Consider the following 26,474-nt stretch of genomic DNA (forward strand, 5'->3'; position numbering starts at 1 on the left):
CTTCCATCCATGTGCATCCCTCCATCCATGTGCATCCCTTCATCCATGTGCATCCCTTCATCCATGTGCATCCCTCCATCCATGTGCATCCCTTCATCCATGTGCATCCATCCATCCATGTGCATCCCTTCATCCATGTGCATCCATCCATCCATGTGCATCCCTTCATCCATGTGCATCCCTCCATCCATGTGCATCCCTTCATCCATGTGCATCCCTTCATCCATGTTCCATCCATCTGCATCCCTCCATCCATGTGCATCCATCCATCCATGTGCATCCATCCATCCATGTGCATCCCTCCATCCATGTGCATCCCTCCATCCATGTGCATCCCTTCATCCATGTGCATCCCTCCATCCATGTGCATCCCTTCATCCATGTGTATCCATCCATCCATGTGCATCCCTTCATCCATGTGTATCCATCCATGTGCATCCCTTCATCCATGTGCATCCCTTCATCCATGTGCATCCATCCATCCATGTGCATCCCTCCATCCATGTGCATCCCTCCATCCATGTGCATCCCTTCATCCATGTGCATCCCTCCATCCATCCCCTTCATCCATGTGTATCCATCCATCCATGTGCATCCTTCATCCATGTGTATCCATCCATGCATCCCTTCATCCATGCATCCCTCCATCCATGTGCATCCCTTCATCCATGTGCATCCCTCCATCCATGTGCATCCCTTCATCCATGTGCATCCCTTCATCCATGTGCATCCATCCATGTGCATCCATCCATGTGCATCCATCCATGTGCATCCCTCCATCCCATCCCTTCATCCATGTGCTTCCCTCCATCCATGTCCATCCCTCCATCCATCTGCATCCCTCCCTCCATGTCCATCCCTCCATCCATGTGCATCCTCCATCCATGTGCACCCCTTCATCCATGCATCCCTTCATCCATGCATCCCTTCATCCATGTGTATCCATCCATGTGCATCCCTTCATCCATGTGCATCCTTCATCCATGTGCATCCATCCATCCATGTGCATCCATCCATCCACGTGCATCCATCCATCTGTATCCATCCATCCATGTGCATCCCTTCATCCATGTGCATCCATCCATGTGCATCCCTTCATCCATGTATCCATCCATCCATGTGCATCCATCCATGTGCATCCCTCCATCCATGTGCATCCCTTCATCCATGTGCATCCCTCCATCCATGTGCATCCTTCATCCATGTGCATTCCTTCATCCATGTGCATCCCTTCATCCATGTGCATCCCTTCATCCATGTGCATCCCTCCATCCATGTGCATCCCTTCATCCATGTGCATCCCTTCATCCATGTGCATCCCTCCATCCATGTGCATCCCTTCATCCATGTGCATCCATCGCTGTGCATCCCTCCATCCATGTGCATCCCTTCATCCATGTGCATCCCTCCATCCATGTGCATCCCTCCATCCATGTGCATCCCTCCATCCATGTGCATCCCTCCATCCATGTGCACCCCTTCATCCATGTGCATCCATCCATGTGCACCCCTTCATCCATGTGCATCCATCCATGTGCATTCCTCCATCCATGTGAATCCCTCCACCCATGTGCATCCCTTCATCCATGTGCATCTATGTGCACCCCTTCGTTATTTATTTGTCTGCGTTACTATTTCTCAGTTATATTCTAAAAGCCATTCTTCTGGGCCAATGGTTTGTGACCAGAGTTAGGAAATAAAACGTTATACCTTTTCTTTTATGGAGCAGCCTCTCCCCAGAATTATGCGACATTGAATTGTTTAGTCATAACATTAGTGTCTTAGTGCTGCCTACTTACGCTTAAAGGTAGCAGCTGTCTATTCCCCGTATCCCTTTCCTCTTCTCTCGGTACTGGGCAGCAGGTAAGCATTTACCAGCTGGAAAATGAGACTTACGTGCCAAGTGCCCAGAGCGCCAACCCTTACCTTACACCTGACAGTGAATTTCCGGGCCTGCTCCAACAGTTCTTCCTCCTTGACTGGGTTATCTGTGTTGTTGAATCTCAATATGAATTCTTTGGTAACTGAAAATGATGGCCTGCGCAGAAAAACAATAACTATAGCTATCATCTAATTTTAATTAATCATCTTCTAGTGGGTACAGGTAACAGTGTTCTAGGGAAAGCGCTCTACTTTTTAATCACGTCTCTCGTCTCTCATGCAAACGAGATCAGTATCATCCAGCATACCCCAGCAGATAACCTAGGCCCACATTCTCATTTCCAAGGGCTTTTTGTCCTGTGAAAGACATTCCTGAGATGCTTACCAGCAGGATCTTGGGTGTTGTCTTCATAGGTGACCTCAAGAACAGCTGCAGTTATGCTGTTCTTCATTTATCTCCTCACACAAATCGGTGTCGGTCCCATTTATGCTAAATCTTTATTCCCTCCAGACGGATTCGGTACAACTGTGGCTACAGCTAAGTATTGACATACGGAGTAATTTCAGCTGGGGAGCAAGTAGCCATGATGACGCTGCCCAAGAGGCTGCCATTGCAGAGCGTCTGCAAGAAGAGTGGCGGGACTAGGAAGCCTTCGTGTCGCCAGAGAGTTATCCATCGAGCTTAAGGAACGGGGAGTCATGAGTCAAGTGACCCACTGAAAGGACAGAATTGCTACCCACTGAAGCAGTGCAAACTGCTCAGAGGTACAGATTTGATGCAAGGGTACAGAGTAAGTCCAGTATTAGACATGTTTTGAGACGACAACAGTCAGGCTAGGTCAGGGATGCTAGCATTTTGGACGTTGTGGAGGGGAGTGTGTGAGTTAGAGACCATAACAGGCTACAAAGTCGGCTCTCGGCTAGTAAGGACTATGTACTGAGATTTCCTCCCGTCAACCTCAAAATTTAAAAAAAAAGAAAATCAGGAAAATGTTATGAAGTTGGTAAAGTCAATGAATTATTTTTCTTTTCACAGTCAAGTAACTGTTGGAATTATGTTACTAGGAAAGATCTGGAGAAAGAGAAACACGTTCGTTTATGGCTTACTGCATTCAGAATTTGCTAAATTAATTGTTCTGTGGGGTGTAGAAAAAAACAAAAAAGAATCTAATGCTGCCACTGAATAAATTTTCATCCTTCTAAGCAGAGAGATATGCCAAAAACCAATGGCAATGGGGCAGAGTCTCAGACCCAGCAGAGAGAATGAGAAGACACTGCAACTGGAACTGCAGACAGAGCTTGGAGAATAGTTAACGCTCTAACCAATTTGTTGGCACCATCCCAAGCCCCCCTGAGGCACTGAAATGTGCACTAAGGATGCAGAGATGGGACAGACACACACCCTGGCCCTCGAGGGGCATCCGGAACGGTCTGGGAAGAACTGAAGCCTTTGGGCTCGCACAGTCCACAGGAGTTGTAATTGTAAAATGATTAACTCCGAGTTAGACTTTCTCCTCCCCACTTTACTTTCTACTTATGAGATGCTGCTGGTTAGACACAGTGGAGAGAGGCTGGACATTCTTTTCTCATTGCCACTGGGGATGGTGCAGGGTATTTTTCTATTTGCTTTTCTTGGGTTTTGGTTTTTGTTTTGTTTTGTTTTTAATCTACGTGAAGCATCCTACATGAAGAATTTAAAATTGATTTAATTTTCCAGTTTATACAAAGTGCTGTGGCACTTACCAGAGATAAAGGTTGGCTCTTTGTTATTTTTATGCTCTCATTAGGGATTAGTTTTTAAAGTATGAACATAAGTTCCCTGTTGATGACAAAGCAAACGCTTACAGCTCCACCCACACCCAACGATGCTGCCTCAAACCGTACCCGTCAGGAGCAGCCGAGAGCAGTGGTTAAAGCTTATCTTCGAAGTCCTTTCCTAAGGTTGACGGTGTAAAGCCACCTATGCATCCTTCCCACAACCTCCAGGAGTTTTCATCTGTAAGTCGGACACTCCATGCCCAGACTTCTCACAGCCTCCTGACCCATCCTGTACTTCCCCACCCTCAGCAAGCACCTCAGCAGGTCCTGGTTCTTTTCCAAGGGGAGGGACCCACATCTTCATTCCTGAAGGGTCTTTGTCCTTTACCATCCTGCTTGGGTCAGATCGTTGTAGTTTCACATTGATTTTAATCACAGGCTATGGCAACACTAAGAGACATCCTAAAGGATTTCCTGCACTCCAGACATAATCTTTCTTACAGAGAAGTAATACAATCTCTCCTTGGTAATCTGGATCTATCACCCCTTCTGACACTGTTATTCTTTTCTTAGCCTGCTGGTTTAAGGACATCAAAAGTCCAAAGTGGCATGGGGGGTTTGGGGAAGGGGTGTGGCCCTCCACTTCAATGGAATGTTTCTGTGGCTCCTGGAAGGACCTCTCCCCTCTCTGAAACTAAAACTTCTAGGTCAGCAGAATTTAAACTCACAGGAACAGTAAGCAAAAGTTGTCCTAGTGGGATACTAGAGAGGTAGTGAATGGAACTATTCCCTCTCCCACTCTGGTCCCATAAGTCCTAGCTATGGGGAAAATCATACCATATATTAGATGTTGGTTCAAAACATATAGTGCCTATCTGGAGAGCCCTGTTCCAGCCCTATAGGCCATTGCTACTTAACATGCACTAGAACTGTGTCTTCAAAATCTGTCGTTGTTCTATCAGGCCATCTGCTTCAGGATGGCAGAGAATGTAGTAGGACCAGTGGAATCGTGACCATGGGCCCCATGTCACATCTTTCTGTCTGAAAGTGAGTTCCTCGATCAGAAGCGATACTGTGTGGGGTACAATGATGGTGGATGAGGTGTTCTGTAAGTCCACAGTTGGTGGTTTTGAGCGTTGACATAGTGAAAATGGCCATCCTGCCAAAAGCAATCTGCCTATACCATGCAATTCCAACACAATTCTTCACAGAAATGAAAAAAACAAAACTTCGACTTTGTATAGAAACCCACCGGAGACAAAACAGGATAGCTAAAACAATCTCGACCAATAAAAGAATTGCTTGAGGTATTGCCATCTCCCATCTCAAAGGGTTCTACAGAAGATCTCACTCAAACAATGACGCATGGCAGATAGAATGGCTGGACGCATAACAGATCCATATGTATCACCTAGCACCAAAGTCAACCTCAAACGGGCTAAGGACCTCAACCTAAGACTAGATACCCTGAACCTGATAGAGGTGGAGCTGAGGAATGGCCTTGAGCTCATCGGCACAGGAAAAGGCATTCTGAACAGACCACCGAGAGTGAAGGTTCCAAAGCCAACAACTAACAGATGGGACCTCGTGAAGCTGAAAAGCGTCTGTATGGGAATTATACATCATTCGGGCAAAGCAGCAAGCTACAGAATGAGAAAATGCCCTGACTAATCACACCTCTGGTAGATGGTTTGTATCTAAAATACACAAAGAGTGGGGGGAAAACGAGTGGCAGTGAGACAAATGACCCAGTTTTAAAAGGCGGGGTACAGACTTAAGGGAGTTCTCAAGCAATGAAACTCAAATGGTCGAGAAACAAAGAATATTCGACATCCTCGGCCATCGTGGAACGTGAGTTAAAACTGCTTTGAGACTTCACCTTACCCCAGTCAGAATGGTCAAGATCAGAGATGGATGGATGTGGCTCTCCCTGCTCTCTTGGGTCATCAGCCAATATGGTCCAGGCAAAGGGAGGAGAGTTGACGATGGAGGGTTCGGAAACCCTGAGTATGTAGGGCTAAGACCCACTGGGACCAGCTGCAGGGAGGCAGAGTAACTTCACTTGGGGTGATTCAAGGCTTATATAATTTGGGGGTGGGGGGAATGGGATAGGAAGATCCAGGATGGGCAAAGGTCATTGGCTAAAGGAATATGGTACCATAATGCCTCATTAGCATGGGAAAGCATTTCAAGAATCTCAGGTGCTTGCTGAACAGGTTCTTAACAGAGAAAGGAAGATAGATAGATAGATAGATAGATAGATAGATAGATAGATACATAGATACATAGATACATAGATACATAGATAGATACATAGATAGATACATAGATACTTAGATACATAGATACTTAGATACATAGATACTTAGATACATAGATACATAGCTAGATACCGAGATACATAGATAATTTTTTTAATGAGAGCTAACACTGGTGATGATATAGGAAAACTGAAACACTTTTCATTGAGGTGAGAATGCAAACTCTACAGCCGCTATGGAAATCAGTCTGGCAGTTCAATAGCTCTCCCTCAAGATCCAGATCTACCACCCTTGAACATGCACCCAAAGGACTCTCCAGCCTCCTACAAGACACCTGCTCGTCCACGTACACTGATGCTTTATTCGCAATACCGGGAAAATGGAAACAGCTGAGATGTCCGTCAACTGAAGAATGGACAATGAAAACATGGACACAAGGGAATATTGTGCAGCTGTATTGAAAAATGTGAGCTTTGTAGTAAATGGATAGACTAGAAAGAAATCATCCTGAGTGAGGTAAGCCAGACTCCGCCAGACTCAAAAAGACAGTGTGTGTTTTCTCATATGTGTGGATGTTAGGCTTTAAGCTTTTCAATAATAAAGGAATATAACTGGAGTCACCAAATAACAGGGAGACCATGTTCCAACTAGACACTCCTTGTCGTCCACTGAAGCCTCCTGTTCACAATGGGTTACATGTAATTGAGTCGTTAGCCAAAGAGGCCGCACAGAAACTGCCCAAACACCTCAGGTTATTGCCAAGACTGATAGTTGCCCTCCATAAATTGACTGTAAGGTCCCATTGCCAAAGACAACCCTTGGAGAGCTCATCGAACATGGAGAAGTTGCACTTGTGCTAACGGGAGACTTCACTGCTGCTGAGTAAACATTCGTGGTGCTTGGAGCTACTCTGCATGGTGTCCGAGAGAGAAAGTTATCATCATGCCAGCTATGAACTCTTCAATCTACAACAGTGACCTACCAATATCCTTAGCCATTGGGGAAATGCAAATCAAAACGACCCTGAGATTCCATATTACTCCTGCCAGAATGGCTAAGATAAAAAACACAAGTGACAGCTTGTGCCTAATCCACAGCGAGGGAAACACTCCTCCGTTGATGGTAGGAGCACGAACTTGTACCGCCACTTTGGAAATCGATATAACCGTTCCTCGGGAAACTGGGAATCAATCTACCTCAAAATCTAGTTATACCACTCGGGCATCCCACAAGGACACTTGCTTAACCATTAGCCAGATGCTGGAAACAACATAGATGTCCCTCAACCAGGCAACGGATTAAAAAAGAAGTGGTACATTTACACAATGGAGTATTACTCTACCGTTGAAGACAATAACATCGTGAAATTTGAAGGTAAATGGATGGAACTAGGATCGTGAGTGAGGTATCCCAGATCCAGAAAAACAAACGAGGTATGTACTCAGAAGTGGACACTAGCTGTTAAGTAAAGGACAGTCATGCTACAATGCACAGACCCAGAGGGGATGAGTAACAAGGAGAACTCAAGGAGGGACAGATGCACACATCTCTCTGGGAAGGAGAAATGGTATGAAGGTTTGTTCTACTCTATCTGGTCAGGCCATGTTGGGTGGATTTTTCTGGGAGGCCCTTTTTTTTTTTTTTAAGAAAAGAGGAGGGGGTTGGGGATTTAGCTCAGCGGTAGAGCGCTTGCCTAGCAAGCTCGAGGTCCTGGGTTCAGTCCCCAGCTCCGAAAAAAAGAAAACAGAGTTGGGGGGAGATGAACTGGGAGGAGTGGAGGAAGGGGAAACTGTAGTTGAGATGCAGTGCATGGGAGAAGAGTAATGGATAAGGAGAAAGGGGAGCCCTTGCACCCCAACTCTGGAAACATAAATCAGTTCTGCAATGGGGGGGGGGTGGCAGTGTGACATTGCCTCGCAGGATAAAGTGTAAAAGTAGAATGACCACGGTCTGACGATCCTAATTCTGCGCACTTGTATAAGAGAAATATAATCAGTATCCAAATAGGGAATATACAGCCCCCACATTCACTGGAGTGTTGTTCCTAACAGTCAAGCTATGGGTGCAATTCAGGGTGGTGAACAGATAAAGAAAATGCAGGCTGTGTGAGTGATGGGATGCTATTCGTTCTTTTAAGTGGGAGAAAATCCTGACACTCACAGCAACATGGATGATCGTGAGGATGTTGAACTGAGTGACATACATGATGTGCAGGACGAATACCACATGAGCTCACTGACTTGTGGAGCCTAAATAGTCAAACTCAGTGACAGAGGCCAAACTAGAGATGGCCAGGGCCAGAGGAGGATGAGCAGATCTCACTCAGGAGCACAAAGTTTTACTTAAGCAAGTTAAGTAAGATCTAGACCTATTCCGTAGCAGCATAAACAAAGATACAATATTATCCTTCTTCCAATTTGCTAAGAGCTGTCATCACAACTTCTAAAAGGGTAACAATGTAATGCTAACTGTCTTGATTGTGATAAACATTTAACTATGTATGTTCACATCAAAACATTAAGTCAAATACCTCAAAGGTATGCATTTTTTATTAATTATACTGTAGTATACTTTCGATTATGCCAACCATACTGTAGTATAATTGAAAGGGGGAAGACAGGTTTTAAATAAATAAACCAATGAGGCCAAGTTTCTACAATGCTAGCACGCTTCTACCATTAAATTTACAAAAGATCTTCTTCAAATTCTACTAGTTCTACAATGCAGTGACATTTTATCACAGCAAATATGACAATTTCCTTTGTGTTGTCTTTTCTGTTATTTCTTATAAGGTTTGCCATGCATTAATAAAAACGAGGATTATAAAAGCTCTGTATTTGGGGTTAATTCTCAGTTGGTGGATATCATTGTTGCATAGTGATTTTCACACTTGTGCATAGTTTTTTTTTTTTTACCACCTCTGCTTATCATATGTGTGTGTTAGTACTGTGATATGAACCTTTCTTCTTTCACACTGACCTTTAAGGATATGAGAGTGAGAAGATAAAATTTTAAGCAGAAGAGCACGTTTTCAATATATGTGGGTAGCAAAGGACTCATAACCAGTATGTAAAAATTTCCATATGTCAGAAACGTGAAGACATGAGCAAGTAAGTCTTGAAAGAAGAAAACCAAATGATTGATAAACATGGGATCCACTCAACAACCTAAAGAATAAGGGAGTCCAGTTTAAAACCATAATGGGGTCTTTTACACATCTACCCACATGCTGCATTAAAAAGGATGAAGATGTCTAGAACTGATGAAGATGTGCAGACTTAGGAACTTACGAACATTGTGGTTGTGGTGGTTTGAAGAGGTGTGACCCCTGGTAGACTCATGTGTTTGAATCCTTGGTCCATACGGAGTGGCACTATTAGGAGGTGTGGTCTTGTTGGAGTAGGTGTGGTTTCATCAAAAGTAGTAGTCACTAGGGGGTGGGTTTTGACTCAGAAGCCCAAGCCTAGTTAATGTGTCACTGTTACTTCCTGCTGCCTGCTGATGTAGAACTCTCAGCTCCTTCCCCAGCACCATGTCTGTCATGCTTCCCACCGTGATGATACTGGACTGAACCTCTGAACATGTGAGCCAGTCCCAATTAAATGTTTTCCTTTATAAGAGTTGCCTTGGTCATGGTGTCTGTTCACAGCAATGAAACACTAACTAAGACGGTGGTTATATAAAGCGGTACACGTACTGAGAATCAGCTGGGCATTTTCTACCCAAGTCTACAGAGAAATCTATCTACCAACTCCATAATCCCACTAGCTGGTGTATGTCAGTCATAAATCCATGCACCTGTTCACAGGTTGGCACATATAAGACTACTCATGTTCATTCTCCATCCCATGAGCAGAAGAGGTGAGGTTTTCTGGAACATACATCTGACTTAGAGTCCATTTGATTCTCCTACCTGCCTGTTAAAAATAGGTGTCACTAAGTTATTGCAAGCAATGCTTACAGTAGAAATGACTCACAAATGGGATGCTACATTTTGACTAGCCATGCTGTAAGCAACCCATTAATGATAGAGAAAGGCAGCCCTAGACTTCCTGTCTGCTGGCAGTTTTTGTTCAAGTCCTTGGTGCAACTTTCAGGCAGTGGGATCTAGATCTGTGTATCTCTTCTACCCAACCCTTGGACCCTGGTGTCCTCACAAATGGAGTTGTGTGCGTTGTTGACAAATACTGGCTGTGATCTCTGTGCTCTTGGGTGGATTGCTGTGAGAATGCTCTCGGAAACTAATCCACCACGTGATTCAGCTATCTCCTTTCTGGGTGTATGTGCGAAGAAAAAGGAATCAGCTTGGCAAAGAGGCTTATACATCTGTATTTCTGGTGGATCAATTCTCAGTAGCTGAGATACATAATCAGCCTAAATGTGTCCGTCAACAGATAAGTAGAGACGATATGACAGGTATACACAGTGGGGTATTATGCAGCCATGGGAAGAATGAAATCCTGTTGTCAAACAAGGAAAGAACTGGAGGACGTGATGTTAAGTGAAAAGAGCCAGTCGTGACAGCAGAGGCAGTATATGTAGTCTCTCACACGTGGGCCCTAAAAAGAGTTAACCTAATTCAGGAAACCGATTCATGGAAGTCGAGAACACTAAAGGAAAGGAAGGATGTTTCAAAGAATGTTGGATTTAATCGGTACATTTGGTAGGAATCTGCTGGAACATCACACGGGTTACTCTCTCCCCTCAAAGCCCTCCCTTATCTCCCTCACATACCTACCTCTTCCCACCCATCTTTTCCTCACGTTTATGACTTTTAGTTTTGTTGTGTGACCCATTTGGTTCAATTACGGTTCTTCTTTGTTGACTATTGAATTTAAAATATCTGCTAGAGCTTGATCGAGTCAGTAGTCAATACACAGCTGAGAGCAATGACTCTTCTTCACCCTGAGCCTATCGAACAGCCAGATGAGGTTGAAGAGAGATAGAGTCACGGGAAGGAAGAGTCACTGCTTTAGGGGAAGAGGGTAACCAGAATGCATTATACACATGTATGAAGTTGTCAAAGAACTAGTTTAATGATAAACAGGAAGGGAGGAAGGAAGGAAGGAAGGAAGGAAGGAAGGAAGGTAGGTAGGGAGGGAGGGAGGGAGGGAGGGAGGAAGGAAGGAAAGAATTAAAAACAGTGCTATCAAGTACTGTTCCTAAAACAACACATACTTGAGTCATAGAACATGGAGAAATCAAACTGGTGCTTGTCTGAAAGCTTTCTCCCTACCGGCTAGCTTTCACGGTGCTGGAAGGTATACTGTGGGCTGCCAGAAATCATTCTTACCCAGCTGTGAACCCTTCAAGCTATAATAACCACAGGCCTGGCAACACATGCCCACCGACGAAATGGTGGCATGAACATCATGGATATAACCAACCACTTCCTGTTTGGATTTAATTGCTAACCCATAAGACAAAAACCAGGTCTTACACTGTTAATGAGCCAAGTTACTGTGGCTAGACAGGCCATGGGACCTAGGGGCGATGCTGCTATTCTTATTCTGCTAAATGGTCATGATATTAAGCCAACTCCTAACGACTCACTTTTACATCCATACGATGGTGCATTTCTCAACCCTCATCAGAAAGGTTTCTTTCAGAAACAGATAGTGGCGAATACAGAGACCCACCCAACCCATGGAAGTGCAGAGAACAGATGGCTGCAGAGTGCTCAGCCCTAAGTGGACATCTATGTCATACTTCCGCCAAAGACTCAGAGATCGCTGTGTAAGACGGGGCTAAAAAGGATTGTAAGAGTCAGAGGTGGTGGGTGAGTGCAAAGAGATGTTTTCTAGACACAGCAAGGCAGCTGAGCTCACGATGGCAGTGACAACACACGCCCCCTTGTGGTTGGTGCGTGTCACAACACCCTGGGTATTTGCCGACTGCAGCTGTGTCTGGCTCCAGACTTCCTTCTTTCAAAGATAGACGGTACCGGGTCGTAGGCATGGAGGAAGCGCTGACCGCTGCCGAGGTGTTTGTGCGGCTGCTGGCAGGCTACACACAGTACACAAGGTAGTCACGTGGAATCCGAGCTGTGTTTGCTTCATTGAACTTATTGCTTATAAACTGAATACACGCGAGGTGCAGACGGGGTAGGGCTCAAGGCAAAATGCCAGCACAGAGAAAAAGTGGGCATGAAGTCCAACACAACCCCTTGGGAGAGGGGTGATTAGCAGGTGACCTGCTGCAAGAGGGGCAGCCTGGTGGGTAGACCAAGATCCACTGGAAGATTACACACCCGAGGGGGGGGAGAGAGAGAGAGAGAGAGAGAGAGAGAGAGAGAAACACCCAGTTGGGTGGTTAAGAAAAGGAATGGTTCTGGGTGAAGTTAGGAGAGGGATGGATATGATCAAAACACATTGCACAGAATCCTTAAAGATCTAATAAAAAAAATGAGGGAAAAAATCAAAATATAGTGCCCAGTAGATAAATCTGGTTAATAACTGGTTTAATTATCGTTAAATATCTGCTCACTGTTTGCAGTATGTTTGCCTTACTTTAACATTTTTTCCATTGCTTGCTAAGTGTGGGCACACTTAATTAAATTTCCCTATGTATACACGATTATATTTTTCTTTTGTGATTTAGGGATTTCCTTTTAAGTGGATTATAGCTGGGGACCTGGCCCTGGAAGGTATTTGGGTTTTGAGAATTTGGCTTGTTAGAGTAAATTAAAATTGTTAGAATTTTGCTTGGGATGTGATTGGAAGGCAGTGGAGGTTTAAATCCGAGCGGGAGAAGTCGACATCGCCTGCTCAGTAAAGATCTGAGCCTGCTGTTCAGAGAATGGACCAGTGGGAGGCTGGGCACAGCAGGGATGTGGGGAGGATGACTGAGGGGATGAGGGTGAGGGAGGCAGATGTGAAAGTCTGTGCTTGGAAGCGTGTAATCACAAAGGACGGAGAACTCAGCCAAGGTCTGGCTGTAAACCTACAGAAATACACTCTGTAATTTAGTATTCACCTTGTGGCTTGAGTTTAAGTTACTCTCTATGTCGTATATATGTGTGTGTGCTATTAATATATATTTAAATGATATATAGTAATTAACTATATATAAAATTAATTCATGTATTAATTAGCTTAGTGAGCACCTGGTGTTTGCTTTATATATGCTGATTGAAAAGTATAGAATGAAGAAAATTGGGCTGGAGAGATGGCTCAGCGGTTAAGAGCGCTGACTGCTCTTCCAGAGGTCCTGAGTTCAATTCCCAGCACGCACACATGGTGGCTCATAGCCATCTGTAGTAGGATCTGGTGCCCTCTTCTGCTATGTCTGAAGACAGCAACAGTGTACTCAGACACATAAGTGAGTTAATTAATTAAAAACAGTATAGAATGTGTATTGTTTAATTAAAAAGGAAAAGATGGCTTAAGAATCACACAGAAGTGCATATATTTAAAATAATAAAAACAATATTTAAGAAACTTAAAATCTTTGAGCTCGTTTGCAATTTTCTATAGGAGCTTACAATGTACAAATCTTAATAGAACAGTATTAATAAACGTTAAACAGATATCCCCCTTCCCCCCATACCAAACATGGTCATCCCCAAATATACCTACACACATACTATCTATCCAGGGTTTTGAACATGAATTTAAAATTTATTTTATGAAATTAAATATTTTACATCAACCTCCTCATAAACTCAGGGATGCATTTATTTCTAAGCAAAAGAAAGTCTTGTGATGAAACAGTATCTAATTCAATTTCTGTGCTTAGAACAGCTTACAAATAATTGTATTTTTGTTGATTATTTTTCAATATAGGTTCTGGTCTGTAATGTTCTGTCGGGAATACACGAAGTTAATAATTTCCTATTTTCAGTACAGATATTGAATGTCTTAATTTGTCTCCCACAGTCCATATTAACAAATGCACAAAAGGAAATAAATAAAGCTTTTTTTAACCATTTCTCCACCGTTGACTATAGAAAAATTAACCCTTTCATTAGTGATATATAATATATACCTATAGTAAGTAATAAGTCACAGGAGGAATGGTAAAAAATATTAATACAGGCATTTGAAAGTAAAATATAATTTAGCTTCCTAGATCGCAATTTCTTCAAAATATCAAAGGATTCCACAAAGGCAAACACAGACTATCCCAGGAGGACAGTCCTGTTTAATGGAAGCTACGAAGACTATTGTCTTAAATTTACATAGAAAGTAAACACACTAAAACGCACTGATTGTGTGGATAGCCAATCCAAACTGACTGTTTGGATTCGGTTTGTTCATAAATACTTAATGGAGACATTTTGCTGGCTCTAAGCTCTAAAGAAATCTAAGTGATGAGAACCAGCTTCCGGAGGCTCACAGTCTGAGAGAGGAACGTGGTCTTAGTCACTTGTTCTATTGCTGGGAAGAGACACCATGACCATGGCAACCGAGGTCTTGCTTACGGTTTCAGAGGGCGAGTCCATGAGCATCATGGCGGGGGAAGACGGCAGCAGGCGGGTAGGCCCGGTGCTGGAGCAGCAGCTGAGAGCTCACATCCTGATCCAGCGCGTGAGGCAGAAAGACCTGAGAACATCTCCTGCCCCCCAGTGACACACCTCCTCCAACCAGGCTGCATCTCATGATCCTTCCCAAAAATAGTTCTACCAATCAGGGACCCAAACATTCAAATATGTGGGTCTATGTGGGCCGTTTTCACTCAGGCAACCACACTTTACAAAACACGTCACGACAAGGAGACATGCTGGGAAAAGGTGGTGGAGTACCATGAGAACTCAGTTCTCTTGGGTGACCCAGGCTAGGCGAGCTGGTTGTAAATCCCCTTCTAATGAAACGGAGACGGAATCTCGTAAGATTTTAAGAAGCAGTACCACAGAACACACAGCATGTTTTCTGGCATAAGCTCGATGCTCGTGATGGTTACTTAGAAACGGGACTGTTTTCCTTCAGAGATGCAGCACCACCGCCATGATGGTGATGGAGGCGGTAAGCAAGCCTCCGTTAAATGCTTTGTTGTACAAGTTTCTTCAGTCACGATCTCTCTTCACGGAGATAGAAAAGTAACTAAGAGAGACAGTACTGTTCAGATTACATCTGTCCGGGTAATCATGATACCTTCAGAATGACGTGCTGAGAACACGGTACTCAGTGAAGAGAACAGGCATGGCTGTGCCTTTTGGCATAAAGTTCTACAAGGTAGTCTTGTTTTATCATCATCATCATCATCAACGCCACCACCACCATCATCACCACCATCATCTTCATCTTCATCATCATCAGTAATTATCATAGTTTGAAACTGTACCTAATGAAAAAAACTTCTTAGCCCTAGATAACAAAAAAATAGAGGAAAACAATCCCCAAACTATGCATATCTGCATAAATATCAATACTGAAGACCAAACGACACTAGAATTCCTATTCAAAGGGTTGGTGAAGTCATTGGAAGAGTAATTTCATTATAGAAATTTTAAAAATATGTTTTCCAGGGTGTTAACCAATACATGGATGGAAAAAAGAAACAAAAACCTTACTCTTTTATACATAAAGTTGACACAGCAGGTAAAAGAAATTGAATTGAAGCAGATAGCAACTTCAAATTATAATTAATATGGCTTCTCCTAACCATCAGAAAGTGCCTACAGGAGGAAGGAGCTTTGCCCCTTGGTGTGGCCATGATGCATGTATGTGCAGCAGGAATCCTCAGGTGCAGCAGGACAGACTCATGTCCTGAACAGGATAAACCAGGAGTCAAGACCGTGAAGCAGAAGTACCCAGAAGTCTATTCTGTGAACACAGCAGTTCTTGACCTCACTTGCCTCACTGGGCCCAGACTTTTGAGGTCAGACTCTGGAAATACTCTGTCATCCTTGACTTGTGTGCATACGCAGTAGGCTTTAAAGAGACCACACACCCGGCTCTACAATCATATCTAAGTGTATATGGTCTCTAATTCTGTTTTGATATTGCTTTAGCTTTTAAACTGTGATGCAGTCTTAATAAACTAGGTAGCCTGTTAAGCTTTGAAAATGGAGATCCTCCAATTCAAATAGTAAATGGAATTCTAAGTGGACGTGGGAAGAGCAGGTTGTAATACAGACTGAATGTTGAGTAAAGGCCACTTAGAAGAAAATTCAAAATATTTCCCTTTCTAAATGTTTGCCCCTAAATTTATAAAGTTTCTCTTCTGAGTTTGGTACCAGTGCAGGCAAGGCTGTCTCTGTGAGGCACTCTTTAAAACAACCAAATGTCTTATGTTTAATGTCATCTATCCTCACATGTAATTACTAATCTCAGAGAGATTCAGTTATGTGGGTAACAGGTTTTGAGTTTGTGTGTTTATATAAAAAAGACAAACTTTACTTGAAACATTTTGCTTCAGAAGGGACTTTCAGGAGAATATCGAGGGAACAGGGATAGGGAGGAGTTGAAGAGGAGGAAATGAGGGGTCAGTTGGATCTAAATACATTATATGCATTAATAAATATTAAATATTTAATTCTAAAAGGAAAAATACTCATGCACCTTATCCTTTTTATAACTCCCATTATTCACTGAAAGGGAAATGGCGTGACTGACAGACTTTTCTGAAACTCCTGACACAGATCCACAGGACAGAAACATATCCATGTGCTTATAGCCAACTGATTTCTCACAGAGATGCTAAGTGCATAGATGGACGGTGAAACAGGTTCTTCCAGAAACGGCACTGTGAAAACCAGACAGCCATGTGCCAAAGAGAAAAGTAGGTAGGCCATGGACACACAACTAAAGTCAAAGTCGATCAAAAGACAAAGCACAATACTGGAGGCAACACTGGTAAGGGCAAAGACTTTTTGGATGACATTCCAAAACACAGGCAGCAGAGGCAATAGAGACGAAAAGGTTGCAACTCAGCACAGCAAGGAAACGAGTGAAAAGCTGAAAAGAGAGAAGGGAGAAAGGGAGGAGACATCTGCAAAAGAGTCGTGGGACCAGGACGGATGTGTGATTTATATGGAACACAAACACTCAACAACAGTAAAACCAGGCAACGCAACAATAAAGTGGAGAGGTGATCTGGGTAGATAATTGTTTGTTCGTTCGTTCGTTTGTTTGTTTTAAGAAAGAAACATAAATGGCCAACAAGTTTGAAAAAAGTTTTCAGTATTACCAGTAATCAGAGAAGGAGAAATTCCTGCCATAGTTATATGCCACTTTACCTTGGCAAAATGGCTGTGTTGGGGGGACAGAAATCAGTCAAATGTGAGGTCCTGAGTTCAATTCCCAGCAACCACATGGTGGCTCACAACCCTCTGTAATGGGATCCGATGCCCTCTTCTGGTGTATCTGAGGACAGCTACAGTGTACTCATATAAATATAATAATAAATAAATCTTTTAAAAAAATGAAGCTATCAGATGACATGTCAGTTCTACAGCCCAAGGAAGACCCGCTGTAAAGCAAACAGATAAAAGAAATGAGGTGTTGTTCTGACATAAAAGAGTGAAGTCCTGTCATTTCCAGCAATGGTAGAGCTGGGGACATTATGCTAATTGGAGTAATCTAGACACAGTAAGCTATTCTAACAGATTCTCAGTTATATTTAGACACTAACATACTTTGTCTCCTGGAGTTTGAGAGTAGAATGGCGACGATAAAGTCTGCAATGAGGAGGTTGGAGGGAGATAGAGAAAGATGAGATTGGGTGCCAACCAACACAGAGAGAGAATTAGTAAGTTCTGGTGGGTTTTTTTTTTGTTTGTTTGTTTTTTTTCCGGAGCTGGGGACCGAACCCAGGGCCTTGCACTTCCTAGGCAAGTGCTCTACCACTGAGCTAAATCCCCAACCCCAAGTTCTGGTGTTTTACAGAATAGTAGGGTAAGTATAGCTCTAAAAATTATTATGTTTCTCAAATGTGTATTGAAAGGTACACGGGTTTGCAGAGCATTCATTCAGATCTGAGCATTACATGCCCTTCTCAAGTATAAAATTATCACAATATATAACGTGTATAATATATTAATTGAATTAAAGCAAAATTTAAATAGTAAATACATGTGACTTTTCTAACATGTGGTAATCTTCTGGTGCCACAAGGAACTGTCTGATGAAATCAAGAACATCCCCTGCTTGGGAAAAAGCTCATGAGATGGGGAATGACAATGATATCCAGGGAGAAAATACAGTAAAACAAGGGGGTTGGTCATTTTCTCTCCAACAGAAGGAGTTACGCCGGAGAAGGATGAGATTTGGTTCAGTTCAGGGGTGTTAAAAAGTGGGGTGACTCAGAATGTACTGTTTGTCAGTGATGTTTATGAACATCTCTTTACTATGTATTTGAATGTATAAGAATCCAGGAAAATAGCTGTAAGAGGTGAATCTTCTCTCCTAACCCAACTGGTCCAAAGCCCAAAAGTGAGTGTTTTGCTCAGTAGAATCAGTGAGTCATCCGGAAAGAGAGTAAAGACAGATAACAACTGGGGCTGTAGAGTGTTGTTGCTGGTCACTTTGTTACAGGGAAATTAATGTCAAGAGCTACATCAGAAATACATTTCAAGCGCAATAGAAATAGTTCAACTGCTGTAAAATGACGTAATTGTTGTAATCAATATAGACTTCCCCTTTTCAGGTGGAAGACCCAAGACATGTGATCTAGGACAGAGTGTCTGTGTAGGAGGTCCACGGGATTTTCTTGCTACTTTGTGGGTCAAAGCATCTTCTCTAGTCACCGCGGTCGCAACCCAATTCCCACTAAACAGAAGCAACAAAGAACGAGAAGATGGAAGACGTATTTCTCCTTGTAAATGAGCACAAAATTAAACTATAGCAAAATTTCTGCTAACACGGCACTTAAAGGGATCATACCCATAGTCACATTAACAGCAGGGGCATCTGAGAAATGCATGCTTCAATGTTTCACTATGTATCCTACTAAAAAAAATTCTGCTAAGGTGAGCAAATGGGAAAAGGGATCTGGGAGAGTTGCAATTAGCAGCCTTTGCCACAGCGACCACTGAATGCCACAGGCCAAGAAGGAGACAATACCAATTGTCACTAACTAGAGTGATCAGATTATAATTGTTGTTACATAAGGCTAACTTCCAATTGTATCCCTTTTAAAGCAGCTGCTAAACCATGGAGGGAAGGCATATATTCCACTACCCTATCAGGTCTCTGTGCTCTTGACAATGTCAGTTCAATAAGAGGATAAAAGGGAGTGATGAGGCATGGCGTGCTTGCTTCTACAACTAAGAAGTTGAATGATTTTCTAAACGTGTTGGGGACAGGATAGGGTGAGCCATGGGTTTGCAATCCCATCAAACTACAAAGACTGCCTCGAGCCTGAAGAGGAGGTAAAGAATTGTATCAGAGAAGTAGAGTTTGTATCGAGTGCTTATTTGAGCCCTCAAAGCTACCTGAAGTTAACTTCTGGTCACCAATAAAGAAAACACTCTATGAGACACATAATATCAAGTTACAAATATCCAGTTCCACGGAGAACTCCTTTCAGTATGACAAGAGGAAAGTTATGTTTTTCTTACAAATATTTCCAATCTATTCCACCGTGGTACGGCCCCTCATCTATTTGGCCCTTTATGTATTAAGCACTAGAAAACTTGCATTTTTAGATGCAATCAGGGCCTGCTATGAACATCTTCATACAAATTATTTTTCCTCTGCTGGCTAGATTTCTAGGAGTAAGATGAATCATACAGTCTACAGTGGCCAAATGTTCTCAATTTTAGCGTCTTTGTTTAGATACACCAATCACTTTTACTCTGTTATCTGACCTATCCGTAGAACTCCGAATACATTACCAGCATTTTCAGAACTTGAAGTAAAACTCCGTTCTTGGATGCTATGTTATAAATTGTATCTTTATCCTTGTGCTTTGTTGATAACTTTTCCTGCCTCCCCTTGTTTTTTATAATATATGATGTTAGAACAAAAACAGAACCACACCAACTAAAAAACTGAAGCAAACACAGGAAAGATACACAGCCTGTGATTGCAAAGCCTTTGCAACAGCTCTGCTAAGCTGCACTTGCATTCGGTAGAAAATTTACCCCAATAATTTCAAAGTGGGAAAACTTTCTATTATGTTGGAATTTAAAAGACTGAAAATGGCCACTATTAAAAGTTTTTTCTCGTGCATTTCATGAATCCAGTGGCAATTTAAATTGTACAGGAAACAGAAAACGTTTCAAGTAAAATATAATTAATATAATTATATTATATAATAAACTAAAAATATTGAACCTTTATATTTTTCTACCTCCAGTTACAAAACTGCACTTGTTTTTTTTCTTATAACCTCACAATTTTTTAAACTTTTGAGACCATCTATAGTGATTCAGAATGTCCACAAAGAGGCAGAAAAACCATAGACTTACTTTGGTTTTCTATTCTTCCTTCTGTTTGTACTTTCAAAATTAGATTTCAGGAGTTCTTCATGATAAGTGGAAGTTATTACTCCAAACTTATTGACCACAGGTGACTTATAAACTGGCATAGTTACAGATCAAAAACCTAAAGGGCAATTGTAATTCTTCTCAGAACACCAACACAATACAAAATAATAAACCATGTGCAAAACTTATAAAAATGTATCAAGAAGAAAATCAGGGGAATAATTTACTTACTGGGGAATAATTTAAACTGGCTTGAGGAAACAAACCTAACACTGAGCCCAACCTATGTGTTTCCTATTCTGTTGCCGTGCAAGCTTATCGGATCACATGACTCGGAGTATTTATTATAACTTGCTTCATTTGCAAAACTACTGTGTGGTGGTTTGAGTAAAAATAGCTTCCATAAATTCATAGGGAGTGACACTATTAGGAGGTGTGGCCTTGTCGGAGTGGGTGTGGCTTTCTTTGTTGGAGGAAGTGTGTCACTAAGGGGCGGGCTTTGAGGCGCCGGAAGCTCGAGCCTGGCCCTTCTTCCTGCCTGCAGATATAGACTCTCAGCTCCTTCTCCAGCACCCTGACTGCCATGTTTCCTTCCGCGGTGAAATGGACTGAATCTCTGAAACTGTAAACCAGCCCCAGTTAAATGTTTTCCCCTAAGGGTTGCCTTGGTCGTAGTCTCTTCACAGCAATGGAACCCTGACTTAGATACACGGCGAGAAGAACAGAGCAGCTGGTTAGGACAATGAGCTATGCACACATTGAGGCCAGTGGGTCTGAGTCGCTGTTCTGCTTGTGATTCTTCTCTATGAGCAGAGAGTGACTCCGTCCTGAGTGCCTCAGAGAAGGGAGCATGGATTATGTCGGTTGTTCAGAATGGAGGCTTTCCACCAAATACTGGTGACCATTCTCCTACTGGGTTTCTTTTAGCCAATTTATTAATCTTTTTTCATTCTTTGTCTTTTGACCATGTAGGAAGGTCTGCTTTCGCAGCTGTTCTAGTACCCATCCTTTATTTCCTCTTGAAAAATATCTGAGCGCGTTTTTATGAATATATCAACAAAACCAGGGCACGTCACGTGTGTCTAGTAGGACATTTAGTGCAAAAATTACTAAAGAAGTACATTGACCGTGTTTACACTGGGTTATTATTTTTTTATTCCTAGGAGAGCTAAATTGGAAAGCTAATCCTTTGTTTCATTTAATAGTTTGACAGGATACATAAAATACACTCAAATGCAGTGACTGAAGGAATTGTTTCTGAAACTAGGCACAGTTATAAAAATAGAAGAATGTTCCCCAAGGTCTAACAAGGAGAGAATGGACAGATGTCACTCTCGGGACGGTCCTGAGAGGGCCTGTAGGAAAGTGGCGTTTAATTTAACAATGTGTCCTTTGGTTGAGGAATGCGACCAGCTTTTGGCTGCCCTATAAGAAGCTAGAGCTCGGGGTTGAGGATTTAGCTCAGTGGTAGAGCGCTTGCCTAGCAAGCGCAAGGCCCTGGGTTCGGTCCCCAGCTCCGAAAAAAAGAAAAAAGAAAAAAAGAAAAAAAAAATGAAGCTAGAGCTCACTTATTCCCACCCTCCAGTGCCATCCTCTGCCTGTGGTTCGGGTTAGTGGAGCCAAACTGGAGCTGGAGGCACAGCACAGAACTGGGGCGAAACCGAAGCGGCACTGGGGGTGATGGGACAGCATCTGGCGCAAAAAGGCTCATCACGGTGAAGGTACAGCTCGCTTTCTATCAGCCACACCTTGTTCATTCTGAACAAGTTTCAACTTAATGTAGAATGCAAGCCGCTCCAAGCAGAATTAATACGTTTAGCGTATGTTTTATTTAACAGCTACAGAAAGAAAAAAATTAGGCATTTCCACCTTTTAAAAGACAAACCTAAAAAAAAAAAAAAAAGAAAAAAAAAACTTCAAGCTCATATCAACAAGAGTATGATTTTCACAGACGCTATGAACCCCAGGGAGCTCTAAGCGCTGACACATTCACGGAATGTTGTGTATACCAAAAACACAGCCGAGACACGCAAGTTCGAATCCGACATATTTACATTAATTACTTTAAAGCAGTGGTTCTCAACCTTCCTAATGCTGCCACCCTTTAACACAGTCCCTCGCGCTATAGTGACCCTCAACCACAAAATTATTTCATTGCTTCTCTGTTGTAGTTTTGCCATTGTTATAATTTGTAATGTAAATATCTTTGTTTTCTGATGGTCTGAGGCGACCTATATGATGGAGTCGTTTGATCCAGCGGGGGTCGCACCCCACAAGTTGAGAACCTCTTGGTTTAAAGGCTCAACTGGATTGACCAGAAGAAGTACAGTACGGGGTTGGGGGGAATTGGGGAGAAACGATGTTTGAAGGCTGGGGTCTTTCTGCTGCTTTCAGGGCTTACTGACCAGCGCTTTTGCATGGGGTTTTGATAATTTATGTTTTTAAGCTTACAGAAGTCGGTGCTTAATTAGTTTAGAGCAGAAAGCAAAGCTCTACCATTCTTCACACCTCTGGCCGTCCTGTCAGATACCCTCCCACCCCAACCCCCCCACCCCCCACCCCACCCCCGCCCAGGCTCTCGGTCTTACCCAGGCGGAGGAGAAAGATCTGCCGATGGCGCCTCTCCATTTCTGGTTTTCCCTTGGCAATGCTGGAAACAGGATACAGATAGCACCAGTGTATAAACTGGATAAGCAGGACTGGCCCTGTTCTCAAACGGTTTTATCAAACTCTCAGTAAAGCTACAACTTCGAGGGCACCGGTACAGGAATTACTAGCGTTTCTGTTGATATTGCATTTTCAACACTGAGGAACTATGTGGTATTTTGAGATTAGTTTTTCAAAGTTCTTTTTCAACTAAAGCACATATGGATACTTTCGATGATTTTAATGTTCATAGTTCTTTTCTCGTTTTGGCATAACTAGAGAAGCAAAACTCAACTATAATTTTGATAAATTTTGTTCTAACTTACGACGAACAGGCCTCGCCGGACCATTTGTGTCAAGAAAAGGTAAAAGTATTTACAGCTGAGGCAACAGTCTATAAATCTAACAATGCCAGCACGTTTTTCAAAGGCATGGAACCACAAGAATTTTCTTCCTTCTCAAACGTTTTTGGGTTTTAATGGGATAGGGTCTTTTGTAGCCCAGGCTGGACTTTAATTCATTATGTAGTTGAGGATAAACTTGGACTTCTGGACCTACTTTCTCGACCTCCTCAGCGCTGGGATTACATCTGTGACACTGGGGATGAGAACCAGTGCTTTGTACACCCAGGCAACACGGTACCCCTTTCTCTCTTGTACAGGTGAATCATACCGGGCTTGATATTCTTAAACTTCTGGGGCAAACGTATGTTCTTTCTGAGTGCACATTGTGAAAGGAAGAAATAAATATTACTCCTTAAGTTCCACCTCAATTTTAAAAAGTTCAAAACTAAGGGAATTTTGAAAGGAAGCACTAAATTAAAAAAAAAAAAAAGCCAACAGAAGGAACCTTAAAGAGTCCTCATCTTGAGATGAGACTCCGTCAGACAAGCAAAGAGCTGAACAAACGCTTTTGAAAATGGAAGCTGGTGACGTTTGACCTACAATTTGACTGATCTGACCTTGGCTGACCTTGGCTGACCGTGTGGATGAGCACTGAAGGCATGCATTTCTTTTTTTTTTTTTTTTTTTTTTTTCTTCTTTTTTTCTTTTTTTTCGAGCTTTTTTTACAAGGGCAAGCTGCGCTTTTTTTCTTTTTTTTCGAGGGTGTGGCCTTTACCACTGAGCTAACCCCCAAACCCAGGGCACGCATTTCTTACAAACATGCCAACTAGAGGGAAGCCAAATTGCCCTCAGCCACTTCTCCCACAGCTTATTGAGGTATGTATGATTGAGAAACCTCTGCATTGCATTGGCTAAATAGATTTTCGATGCTTCGATATGCAGATATTGTAAAAAGACGCACTCATAGTTAACTAGAATACGATATCCCTCACGAGACTGTTTATCTGTGTGATGAGTGTATTCAAGACTTTCCTCGGCTGTTTCCACACGTACACTGCTAACTCTGGTATCTGCAGAGTTCAACCTTTCTGTCTGAGCTGCGTGCCTTCAGTTAAGAGTTCTGTGTCTACCCAAACTGTCTGGAGACTGAACCTTGAAAAGCTGTCTCCCTGGGTGAGAGCTTGCAGCTGCATAAACCTTGGTCAAAGGACACTCCCGGAAAACTTGGGAGTTCTTACTTTTGATTATGGCTAGCTGTGGTCAAAAGGGGCTGAGATCTGTGTGGGTTGTCCGCTCTTGGGCAGTAAGGGCAAGATAACTTTGGTAGATGGACTCTTGCCCAGTCTCGATTAATTTTATGTAATGACTGAATGAAAGTAGCTAGAATGCGCTAGCGGGGGCAGTGTGGGGTCTTTCTGAGAAGGCTGAACTCCTCTGCTCCTTCAGTAAGTGGAGACTTAGCATCTTGATGGGCTTTCCTTTCTACTGCAGCACCTACAGCAAACATCGGCCCATACCCCTGTGACACAGTTCTCGTTTCCGTTAACTTTGTACCCAGAAACAGGCACTGAGTTAAGCCTTTATTCCTTTCATATCAACCTCTTGTTATTTGTAGATGCTGTCTAGATTTCTAACTTTTGAGACACTGAGTGAAAAATATACCCAGCTCGCCCATGTTTATGATACACAGAACTGCCAGATACTAAACGAACGTTGTATTCTAGCTCTGATTTGTGGTAATTAATTTTTTGTGATGATGGAAAACTAAAAAGAAAATTTATTTCCTATCAAAATAATGTTCAAGCACAAAAGGTTTGTAAATACTGAATTTCTTGAACATTAATTTTAGTTGTGATAGAACTTAATAGGAGAACTTATAGAAACAAACTAATGTTTTAAAACTGAATATACAGTATTTGATTTAGATAAAAGCCAAAATTGATATTTAAAGTTGATTTTAAATTTTTAAATTTCTTCTATAACTATTATGATTCCTATGTGAGATTTATTTTTACAGCGATTGTTATTAAAACAAACCATATAAGTAATAGCGATACACTCTTTAGTCCACGCAAAGAATATTAAGAAATTAAGAATATTAAGAAACCCATAAAGGGGTTGGGGATTTAGCTCAGTGGTAGAGCGCTTGCCTAGGAAGCGCAAGGCCCTGGGTTCGGTCCCCAGCTCCGAAAAAAAGAACCAAAAAAAAAACCAGTAAAATGTAAGCCCATTGCTTTCCTTGCTTGGTTTTCTGTATTATCTGCTGTCTCACTACTATGATAAAATACCTTTAAAAATTATGGAAGGAACATACATTTATTTGGCTCACAGTCTGAAGGTATCTAGCATGGTGTGGCTAGTTTGGCCACAAGAGAGTGAGGCAGCTGGTTATACTACAAAGATACTCAGGAAACAGATGACATGATATCGCTTCTCAGCTCCCCTGTACCTTTTGATACCGCCAAGGACTCCAGCCCAGGTAACGTGACGCTTTCTGGTTTCTTTGCAGACTCAGGTGTGTCACGTGATGTTTTTCCGGAAGCTGTCTTATGAGAGGATATTTTTGCTGGAGCAAACCTGTGGGAGGATGTTTTGCTGAGAACTAACCTGTGGTGTTTTTCTATAAGTAGCCTGGTAAAAGGGCATGTGGTGTTTTCCTAAGTGGACGCTTGAGAGAACGTGATGTTGGAAAATGTATAAAAGATAACCCAAGAGGCAGCGGGCTGTGTGGTATTGGTTAGCCTTGCTATCCTTTGCTGGTCACCATTGGGTTTTGCTGATGCTGGTCTTCACTGACAATGCTGCATGGTATTGGTTCGCCTTGCCATCCTTTGCCAGTAATCATTTGTTGTGACTTCACACCGAGAAAATGCACCAAAAGATCTTCTGGTGGTGCTCCAGCAGCTTCTTGCTGCTCCCATAGACTCAGACTGGTTGGCAGAGCCTCTCAGTTACTTCTGGACCAAGCCACCATTGCTGATTCGTGAATGGTGTTGTTGAGCCGCTTCTGCTGATTCGAGCGAACTGAACTGCTGATTTCCTGAAAACGCCAATTGGGTTTGCTCCAAAGAACTATTTCTAAACAGGTCCAGATCCTCCTTTGCCCTATTAACCTTTCCTTTCCACTACCTCTGGTGGACTAGAAGGGACATTAAAGCATCTAAGAACCCTTACTAAAAGTACGTTTTGAGCCTTCCATTCGCTGCTGCGTCC

At 42.5% G+C, this 26,474-nt stretch overlaps 1 protein-coding gene across 2 annotated transcripts in view; it reads right to left on the reverse strand.

Moving 5' to 3' along the window:
* Positions 1-26,474, reverse strand: part of Tmem232 (transmembrane protein 232) — a 218,003-nt gene that overhangs the window by 184,627 nt on the left and 6,902 nt on the right. The window contains exons 1-2 of one of the 2 annotated variants that reach the window (XM_032899638.1): positions 20,254-20,372; positions 1,927-2,038 (exon numbers count right to left, since the gene is read on the reverse strand). In XM_032899638.1, coding sequence (XP_032755529.1) covers positions 1,927-2,038; positions 20,254-20,372 — 231 coding nt within the window. Of the gene's footprint in view, positions 1-1,926; positions 2,039-20,253; positions 20,373-26,474 lie in introns of those variants that run through there. The other variant, XM_032899639.1, reaches the window with a different exon arrangement.

Source organism: Rattus rattus, chromosome 4 (assembly GCF_011064425.1).
Source record: "Rattus rattus isolate New Zealand chromosome 4, Rrattus_CSIRO_v1, whole genome shotgun sequence".
Lineage (NCBI taxonomy): Eukaryota > Metazoa > Chordata > Mammalia > Rodentia > Muridae > Rattus > Rattus rattus.